We start from the raw sequence: 10,762 nt of genomic DNA on the forward strand, positions 1-10,762 counted from the left end.
GTCAAGCTTTATGCTACGCAGTAGAGCTGGAATCATAGTTCTTGTCCTCATGGAAAGTGAAGCTATAACTGAGTAGTTCCAAGTTCATTAGGTTAATCGGTTTTGGAGGGTGGAGAAGCAGGACCCACAAATGAGGGAGATTTTAAACTATAGACTCTACTCCTGTGTTTCTGAATATTTTTATTTTTTCTGGCCCTGAGCCGTATGAGCTTGTTCATTCATTTGACTAATATTTGAGGGCTTGTTAGATGTCAGGCTGAGGAATAAGAGTGGTTAAAACAAAAATTCTTTCTCTTGAGGATCTTCATTCTGGTTAATGAAGACACCAAACAAGGTAAAAAAAATATATGTGTGTGTTTACTAGTAAGTTCCAAAGAGGAAAAAAAAAAAAAAAAAAAAAAAAAAGCAGGAAAGGAAGATACCAGGGTTGGGGAACAAGGTGGAATTATAATTTTAGATATAGTAGCCAGGGAAGGGATCAAAGTCCAAGAAGATGAGGAAGTTGTTACGTGAAACAGTGATTTAACCAGTTCTTATTCAAGGCAATTCAGAAGGCATGTGAATGTTACTGCAATGATCTGTGCTTTTCTGCAGGAAAAGGAGTAATTCAAGCAGAAATAGCTAAAGGTACAAACTTTTAAATTGTTTGTTCTTTAGTCTCTGCAGGAGATACAGTAATAACTGAAGTGTTACCTAGGTGGAGACAGGAAACGTTAGTTGCTAACAACTTTGGATTACCACCCCTAGGAAACTAGCCACTTGGAAGACCAATCAATAAAGGAATGTTCAACTCAGTATTTCACCTGATACGAGGTTAGTTTAAGGTGGAAAATCAAAGGATACGTGCTTAGATGTAAATACACCTTTCAAATTTACTTTAACCTCTAGCTCTGTTTTCCCACTGTATTTCATTCAATAAATATTTATTGCCTATTTTCTGTTTAAAACTATGCTAGGCATTGAGAAAACAGCAGTGAACAGGATAGATGATATCCCTGTTCTCTGTTCATACAACTTACAGTTACTAGTGGGAAGAAGCATTGGGCTACTAATTATGCAGTTATTTAGTAGCTGTGATTGGGGAGGCAATATGGGGTTTTGAGCGGATATAATCTTACCTCAGGATTTAGGCAAGCCCTTTCTGAGGAAGAAACATTTACCTGGAGACATGAAGGATGAGAAGGCATCAAGCCAGAGGAAGGAGGAGAGACAAATAGCTTAGGCAGAGGAGCCTTAGGGATTGAAAGGCCACTGGAGTGTAAGAGGAGTGAGAGAAGATGAGGCTGGTGGGACCAGATGATTCTGGTCCTTATTAGGCTTTTGTGTTTAATCCTGAGAGCAAAGAGAAGCCATTGGTATATATGCTGGAGCTGGAGGCAGATGTGTTTATTGAGTGAGGAGAGACAAAAATGGAAGTAGAACTTTGAGTTAGGGTTGTGATGGTGGACATGGACAGGAGTAGAGTGGTGCCTAGGGGGTGATGAGTTACATATTGGAGGATGAGGAAGAGTTTAGGGTCAATAATGACCACCATGCCTTTTTTACTTTGGGCAGCCATACGCTGGTGCAATCTATTCAGATGAAGACTGAAGGAGGATCTAATTTAGACAGATGATGAGTTTTAGGCTTGTTGAGTTTGAAGTTTCCCATGAGATACCCAAATGGAGGTGTTGAGTGGGCTCAGGGATAGTGTGGAGAGAGTCATCTGAAAAGCAACTGAAGCCATGAGAGCAAATGAGATAGTTTAAGGGGAAAGTGCAAAGTGAGAAAAGATCCAGAATAGCTGTCCTCCAATTCTGGGCATACCTGTTGGGAAGTACAGACCTCTTTACTGTTTCCTGATAGCACGTGGCTGATAAAGGACAGGTCACTGACAGGAAGCAGTTGTTTGTACCGCTGCACGCACTTCTGAAATGGCCATCCTGGTTAATAATGATAGCTCACATTCAGGGCATTTACTACATGTCAAACATGAGCTGAACACTGTACTGATCATGTTTCACTCCGTATTGAAAATCCTTTGAAGCAGGTATTGTCATCTCTATTCTACAGATGATGAAACGGGCTATCAGAAATATGATGAAGGCATGGAGTGGACAACCAAGCTCAGGTCATTGGCTCCAGGACTCAGACTCTTGGTCACCACTATGCTACCTCTCCTTGGCTCCTAGCATCTGCAACTACCTCCCCACCATGATCTTCAGCCTCTCCCCCAACCCCCACCAACAAAAATGTCTTCCTCTACCCTCTTGGCTGCTCCTGGTGGCTGGTTATAGCAGAGGAAGCCAAACACCTGTGACATGGGCCCTATTCCTATTTTTAGCCTGCCATGCCCTGTCTCCAAAGGTGATTTCAAGACATCTTGGAACTGGTGGGAGAGCAAAGGGCAGGAGGATGTGTGCACAGGTCTACTCCCAGACAGTCATCTCTCTTAGCTTGGGCTGCTTCAACAAAATGCCATAGACTGGGTAGCTTAAACAGAAATTTATTTTCTCACAGTTCTGTAAGCTAGAAGTCCTCCAAGATTAGAGTTCCGGCTGAGTCGGTTTCTATTGAGGGCCCTCTTCCTAGTTTGCAGATAACCATCTTCTCAGTGTGTCCTCATATAGCCTTTTCTCAGTGCCTGCGCCTGACCAGAGTTGAGAGCTCTCTGTGGTCCTGCAAGGACACTAATCCTATCAGAACAGAGCTCCACCCTTATGATTTCATATAACTTCACTTTCTTACTCTAAATACAGCCACTCTTGGGGTTAGGGCTTCAACGTAGGAATCTTGGGAAGACATATGCGTTCAATTTTAACACCATCTAAATATCCAATCACCACATTGTAGTCCACTTATTCTAAATATCTGTAGAGGGCAGATGTGAATTCAGACACATCCCTGCTGCTCAGAAGAGAATCTGGGGCTGGGTTCAACATGAGAAAGAACCCATTACCTCTCAGTCCAATACTATCCTAGAAAAGAGAACCATGTTACTTGGGTTCACAATGCTGGGAGATAGTACCCTTACTGACCCTGTGTGCTTTCTAGATTCCAGGTCTGTGCAGGCTCAATTACCCAGAAACTTATTCCCAAAGTATCTATTCATCTGAAGTGGCCAAGCATTTGACTTAGGTGGCTGAGGCCACTGCAACCCTGTAGAGACATCAGAGAGATCCCAAAAGCCTCCTGGATTACTCTGGTTTGAGCTGATTCTGGCCCAGGAACTACAAGTGAATCTTAAGCCAGTCATGAGTAGATGATGTTCATCTACTCATGTTCTTCCATGAAGGAACCAGTCTTTGCATTTGTTTGTGGTCACAAAAGACAGTGGGCCCTAGTGAGAGCACATCCTGTTGGGGGGGGTCTCCTTCTCCCAGCAGCAGTGCTGCTTCAAGCCTATAGCTCAGTTCTACAAATAGCTATCATTTGGACGCTCATTTTGTACAAGCATTATGCTAGCATGTTATTGGTTATAATAACTTTGGTTACACTCTATTATTCAAACTTGTAGAGCTAGGTGATATAATACCCATTTTGCAGATGAGGGAATAGGCTCAAATAGGTTATTTGCACAAGGCCATACAGCTAGTGAGAGGTGGAGCTGGGATTTAAAGCCAGGCATTTGAACTCCAGAGCTTGTACGTTTGACCGCTCTGCATACTGCCATCAGATCTGGCCACCACCACATGTGGTGGAGGGATACTCTGCCTCTACATTAGTCTCCTAATCCCTCAGACCAAGCCCTCAGACCAAGGCTGAAGGGTCCCCCATTTCAGCAGCCTGTGATTTTGTATGCCAGCCACGGGCCCTCATATTTCTCACATTTATTTCCATCTAGTCCTCTCTGCAACCAAGGTTCATGGAGATTAGCTTGGGTTACCTTTATTATAGGCTGCAGAGGTTTGGCTACCTTTCTGAAGACCAAACTGAAATGCTGTATGAGGTGATCATAGAATTGGCATTGTTAGGACCTGGTGGGTATTAGTTCTGGAAGGCGTGGAGAATCAAGCCCGGGGAGGCTTTTCTGGTTTCTATGCCTCCTCTCCAGTGCTTCCTGGGATAGGAGCCAGGAGGGAATCTTGGGCACTGACTGGCTGGGCTGGGCCTCAGGAGCCCTGGCCAATCTCTCTTCCCCAACCTCAATCTGGCCTCAGGAACCAGTTTCAGTGTCACAGCTCTTAGAATTGTTGCAGAATTTTGTGCCTGTACGCATTTGGCCAGAGCCAAGAGTCCTTAGTTGTCTAAAGATTGCCAAAGCCCAAGTGACCCTGGCGTGGGTCAGAATGACTGGATTAGCCAGTCTGTCAAATTCATTTTCAGTCAAACCTTCTCTAAGCTCTAGTGCTCTAGAGCCAGGTGACTCCTGAAACGGTTTTAAAGCCCCATAAAAAGACTCCCTATAATTGGGTTAACTTTGGTTAAGGTTTTTGTAAGGTTATCACAAGCCTTTCTAGTCCCCCTCAAGTTCTTTGAAGCTGTTTTCCCCTTAACTGGGTTTATGCATCCATTTCCCTCCTGCCAGGTTCTCCAGGGCAGGCCCCCATCTCCTTTGGGAGGAAGTGCCCCATCTCCTTTGGGAGGAACTGCCACCACCTGACCTTCAGGCTCTTCCTTCATCAGATGGTTCTGGTCCAGATATGGCTCTTCAGGGGTTTCAGGCCCAGGGAAGCCCAGAGCAAAAGGGAAGATGCCAGGTGGAAGGAACTGCCCTGCAGAAAGGGTCCCCAGGAACCCTGTTAATGGGAATTTATTCAGCAGGTCAGGCAGCAATTTTCCCTGGAGACCATCCTGAAAAAAAACTTCCCGAGGAAGTAATTGACCGACCCTGGGGAAAAGCTGAAGAGGGGGTAGTATCATCAAAATGTCCTGGGAGGGGAGGTGGGTCTCCCTTGGGTCTCCTACTCGGGATCGATCTACCCTTATCCCCTTTTCCAAAGCGGCGCAAACAATTACCAGCACGTTCTCAGCACTAGGTCTAATTGGGTGAGTTTTTATTGTAGAAATGCGGCCCCTGAAGATGTGAGACGCGTAGGTGGGCCCCTGCGCCTTTCCACTGGCCTCCCACTGCCCGTGCCCACAGAAGGAACACAGGGTCCTTAGACCCGGGCGGGACCCACTGAAACCCCGCGTTCGGTCATTTCCCCAGGGGGATGCGGCCCCGGAGTGCCAACCTTCCAAAGTTCAGGTGAGTTCACGACGCTGAGATCCTAGTGGGGTCCTCCTCGGTGTCAAGGAGCAAGAGAGGTGGTGGCAGCAGTGGGGAAACAGCCACAGGGCCTGCGAGTCCAGACAGGTAGCTCCAGGCTAGTTGCACGCTCGCGGTTCCTGTCCCTTCCGTGTGCAAAGTAAGGAAGTCAGCAGGCGGCGAGCAAGCCTTCTGTGCCCGGGCTGGCGCGCCGCCTTTCAGGAAGGTTTCCCGACTGGACCCTTTGTCCAGAGGAAGAAAGATTCGGCCAAGGGATGAGAACCACGGTACCTACAGGTACTGGAATCGAGACCCTACACAGCCTCCCGACGCCTCGGTCTCCCTTTCCGCTGGGGTTGCCACTCTAGTTCAGGAAGGGTCTTTGGGTCAGGGCGCAGTGTTCCCAGGGGCCAGCGATCCCCGGCATCATGCCCTCTCTACCAGGCTCAAGCTGGCTGCTCTTGGCTAGGTCGGGACTGGGCGCCCGGCGGCCGTGGCTCAGTCCCACACTACACCGGCCGCGTCTTCCAGGGCGCGCGGGCATCGCGCAGCGAGCGGTCGTGGGGCAGCGCGGCAAAGGCCGAATGGCGCAGCTGGCAACCGATGAAGAGGACGACGAGCGCCACCGAGAGCAGCAGCAGGAAGAAGAGCAGCAGGTAGGTGGGCAGGTCGGGCTTTGTGGCCGCGCCGTCCCGCATACCGCGCGCAGTGGCCAGCTCCAGCGGCAAAGCGCCTTCTGCCTTGACCGTGGCTCCTGGGGCCAGCGCGCTGTCTACCGCCGCCTCGGGGCCGCCCGTGGCGTTGAATATGTCGCCGTACATGGCCCGCGGGTCCCGCCGACCCCAGCCGGACCGCTTCACTTGGCCTGGAGCATACTGGCGAAACCCGGCGCCTCCATGGCGCGCCTCTCCCGCCCTGCCGCGCTCAACTGACCGAGAGTCAGTGCCTTGGGCTGGCGGGGACTGCAAAGACCCCAGGACGCGTCCGCTCACTCGCCTCTGCGCTCAGCTGCCTTCCCTGCCGGCGGGCGGACCCCAGTGCTCGGAGCTGGAGAGTTCTATGCCGCGTCCTCGGGCTCACCGTTTCTCACCGTCGCCACCAGGACAGAGGTCCCAGTCACTGACTCGTCTTTCGGCTTTACAACAGCCAGCTCAGCTCGGACCCTCAGCTCCAGTGAGCTCCAGGTGCCGGGCACCTCTGGGCTGCGGCTGCTGGGAGAGGCACTCAGCGAGTGCAGCCGCAGCCGGGGGTCTCTGCTCAGCGCTGGTGGCAGAGCGCACGGAGGGCGGGTGGCCAGAGAGTCCTCCGCATCCTCCGGCGCTGCCGTCACCGCAGCGTCTCGGAGCAGTCCTGCAGCCTCGGGTCCCTGTCGAGACGCCCGGTGTTCGGCGAGCTTGTCCCCACTCGCTCCGGCTGCTGCACTCCTGTTTTGAGCAGGAGACTGAGCTTTCTGGCGGCTCTGAGCGCGCTCTGGTCCCGGGCGGGGGTGCGGGGGAGGGGCGGGACTGGCGGCGGCTGCCCGGGGGGACGGCTGCGAACCAATGAGGGCAAGAGAGGACGCGGCTGCGACTGCCCCCGGCCTGGCCTCACATCACTCACGGACAGAGGGACAGAGACAGGGACAGAGAGAAAGAGAGAAAAGCACGGGGTCACAGGAAGACTGACGGGCAAAGACACAGTTACAGACCTATGAACAGAGCCACACGCCAAACAGGGACAAACCGTTGAGGTAAGCAAACCAACTCAGAGACAAAGCTCAGCCGAGCGTGCACACCTGCATTCATCCTCCTACTTGACAGGCTCCCTCCAGGTATGGCCTGGTTTGTTCCGAGTGCCCACTGGCTGTTGGGTAGCTCAGGCCGGGCACACCACCTCCAAGGGTGTGCAGACGCGCTCCTAGACAAGCATATTCAAGCTGAGACTGGTTCCATGGACCCCGTGTCCTCTCCGGCTGCGTCCTGCCAGTCTGTGTGCATTCTGCACCGTGTGCACAAATGTTCAGCTCTCTTTTGCCTATTCTGCCTGGGCACAGAGGGGCAAGAAAAGGACACGGCGCTAGTAGTTCCCCCCCCCCCCGCCCGCTCTTGGCAGCCCTGGAAAGGTGAGGTGGCCAGGACAGAGGTGTGCAATCAGTTGGATTGAGTGGGGAGGTATCTCCTTTCCCAGGAGTCTGAACTGCTCACTTCCTCTGAGAATTCTTCCAGGCCCCCCAGACCAGAGTGGGAACAACTACCCTGGACCACCACAGCCCCTGCACTTCTTAACAAGCACCACCCCTCACTTCTGGCCTGGCATTTTCTTTCAGGGCCAGAATTAGGGGGAGGTGGGTGAGAAGCCTAGGGCGCAATACTGAGTGACACACTCACTCTCAAGAGTCCACAAGTGCAGGGCTGGGAGTAGGCGTCTCCTTCAGTTTTGCCCCTAGATGCGTCACCCCTCACCCTGGTCCAGCCCTGTTGTCTGCTCATTTGTCAGAGACCCTCAAAGGGTCAGCCAAGTTCACATCTGTGTCTTCTCCTCTTTTCCTCTTCCCACATTCAGGTGTGCAATACATGGGGAGAGCTTGGTGACACCGGCTGAGAGAGCCAGTAGAAAGATGAGTTCGTTATTCTCTCTTCCCACCTCATGCCTGGCCATCAGCATAATAAGAACAACCAAGGTGTGCAGACCTTGGCCAGAGCTCATACCCACAAATCCCTGCTCAGCCCGGCAGAGTCACCTCTGTGAGCTCTTTGTCGAAGTTGAAACTGTGGTTCCAAGTCCTGACTCTACAGTGTTTACCAAATGAGGTACAAAAATGCCCTCTTTGATGTTTTTCACTTAGTCCCAGAGATAGGCCTGTGGGGGTTTCAGCAGGGCTTGACAGGATTCAGCACTGCCCCATCTGCCCAATCAGCATCCCAGGCAGAGCCCTCCTTGGTCCCGGGGGGCTGCCCGGTCTGCTTCCAGTGCACAGGGTGCTGGGCCCCTCCACGTGGCTGCTGCCACTGCCTCATTTTCCAGATGGCAAAGTTGGCTCTGAGAGGGTCCAGGGCTTATCCGTGTTAGCACAGGACACCCACCATGTATCCGTGACATAGTAGCAGCAGTGGCAGTGGGCCCTCGGGAGATGGGGGGAGTCCCTTTCTCTGAAGACCTGACCTGTTTCAGACAGCATTTTTCTCAGCCAGCAGCATGCTAGAGAACATTATGTGAAGCCAGAACAGGCCTACTCATCAGGACTTTCAGCCAGGGGGAGACTTAGCTCGTCAGTTGGATGGAGGGGGTTGGGATGGAGGTGATGCTCCTGCTGTCAGTAACTTCCTGGGTCCTGGGAAGGCATGAATGGCTTCACCAATGAGTGGTGAGACCTGATTCAAAAATAAACGGCATAACATTCACCAGCCTGGTGAATCTCGAAACTGACTCCATCCCATCATCTGATCTGACCAGAGACTGGCAGGCTGACAGGACCACAGGACAGAACTGGAGACACCCTTTCTGGGATAGGAGACAAAGCCCTTTCAGAGCTTTCTCCTTGTAGAATCCTTTCTCCCTCACACCCCATCCTCTCTCCAGTTACCCCACTCCACTAACCAAACTGCAACCACTTCGAAAGCCCTGGCAAGACCATTCTCCAAGCCTCCTATGGACTATTCTCATTAGGAAAGCCGCTTCATTCCAGAGTCTGGGCTTGCTCTACTTGCTATTTAGTTATTAAAATGGTTATTGTAGGCCGGGCGTGGTGGCTCACACCTGCAATGCTAGCACTTATGGAGGCGGAGGCAGGCGGATCACCTGAGGTCAGGAGTTCAAGACTAGCCTGACCAATATGGTAAAACCCCATCTCTACTAAAAATACAAAGAAATTAGCCAGGTGTGGTGGCTGGTGCCTGTAATCCCAGCTACTTGGGAATGCAGGACTTGGGTTGCTCAGTTTGGGGTTTGGCATAGAATTTCCACCTGGGGTCTATATGGGAAGTGGCATGGCCTACCTTCCCCACTTTCTCTCAGGTCCACCATAATCCTAGATATGAACCCAGGAGGGGGACTTACTGACACCAGGCAGCTCATTTGGGAGGTTCTAAGTGGAATCTGGGTAAGGCCTCAGCCCTTTGGGCTGTAAAATGAGGGGTGATGGTAAATAAGTGTTTTCTGGTCCTCCTCTGGAAACACGCTGTGATTGTCCAGGAAATGGTGTGGAGCAGGGTGTCTGCAAAGGGTTTGGTGTGGATGAAAGGTCCCTGCAGCTCCACTGGTCACAGTGGCAGGACGGGGATGGTGGTGAAACAGGGATGATGGTGGTGGTGGTGGTGGTGGTGGTTGTGGGCAGGGAAGTCTTTGAACCTGATGTCCCCAACACCGCTCATTCCTTCCCCACAGCCGCTGCTGTTCCCATGCTGCATTTTATAGAAATGACACACGCAAGGTCTCCCACCTGTGAATGAAGAAGCTGGGACTCGGATGCGGAAAGTGGGGCTCCAGAGTCCATGCACGTAGCCACTATAATGAACCATCTGCCATGGCAGAATGATTCTAGTAACTAACATTCCTGGCCCTCTTACCACAGGCTGAGCACTAGGTGGGGGCTTAGCATTCATCTTTCTCCCCACAGCAACCTGTGATAGGCACTTCTATCACCCTCATTTTCTTAAGGAGAAAGCCAGAACCCCAGGAAGTGGTGTCACTTGCCAAGATCACATAGCTGGTCATGGTGCAGGGGACCCTCCAACTGTGGTCTGTGCTTGTCCACTCAGTCTGAAGCTGCATTTTGTAAAGAGAAGCTCAACAGAGAACATGTGGTCAAACTGCCTTCCCTTTTAGTACAGTCGGAGGAGGTATCTTGCCTTTTGGGGGGGCCCTGAAGTGGGGAGGGTACTGTTTCTTTTCTGAAAGATGTTCAGGGCCCTGAGAGGGCAGTCACGTTCCCTGCACATCCCCGGGCAGGAAATTAAACAAGGCTGGTACTGAGTAAATGCAGAGATGAAGTTTACACAGCTCTTTATACAAGCCAGAGTGACTTTCCATTAAGGGAGCTTTGTGTCACCATACATTTAAGTCTTTGGAAAAGATTATAAAAAGGGGCTTAGAGGTTGGCTTTGACAGGCAGAGGTCACGGGGTGGGACCTCAGGGCAACCTCTTTCCCATTATGTAGTTGTTGAGTGACACGCTTTTCTTCCCTGCTGACCTGTCTGCGGAGAAACCGAGGGAGGCAAGGCAAGGGTGCCTTTCCTGCCAGTGAGAGCCATTTGGCAGCTGTTTAATGGAAACTTGGGAGACTGGGAGCATTAGAGGCCCAGGATTTCATAAACTGTGCCACGCAGGCCTGTGGTGCCTGGTGGAGCTATTTCTGTTTCTTCCACACACCAAGGGAATTATTATTAAACTACTCAGCGTGACGCAGAAGCTGGGGGTGAAGATCAAAGGTGAAAAATCGCTGTCTGAAGGTTGAAGTCGGTTGCTGCTGGCGTGGTTTCCCCGTGTGGTGTGAGTCTGCTGGGTTGGGGTCGGTGGCTGCTGGCGTGGTTTCCCTGTGTGGTGTGAGTCTGCCGGGTTGGGGTTGGTGGCTGCTGGCGTGGTTTCCCTGTGTGGTGTGAGTCTGCCGGGTTGGG

The 10,762-nt window shown here is 51.5% G+C and overlaps 1 protein-coding gene across 1 annotated transcript; it reads right to left on the minus strand.

Annotated features, from left to right (window-relative positions):
• Positions 1-4,955: 4,955 nt before the first annotated feature.
• SMIM32 (small integral membrane protein 32) lies at positions 4,956-7,148 on the minus strand. The gene has a single exon (XM_028849742.2). It carries the CDS (start codon positions 5,989-5,991, stop codon positions 5,680-5,682), a length of 312 nt encoding a protein of 103 aa, XP_028705575.1. The 5' UTR covers positions 5,992-7,148; the 3' UTR covers positions 4,956-5,679.
• Between the last annotated feature and the right edge of the window lie 3,614 nt (positions 7,149-10,762).

The sequence above is a fragment of the Macaca mulatta genome, chromosome 6 (genome assembly GCF_049350105.2).
Source record: "Macaca mulatta isolate MMU2019108-1 chromosome 6, T2T-MMU8v2.0, whole genome shotgun sequence".
Classification (NCBI taxonomy): Eukaryota; Metazoa; Chordata; class Mammalia; order Primates; family Cercopithecidae; genus Macaca; species Macaca mulatta.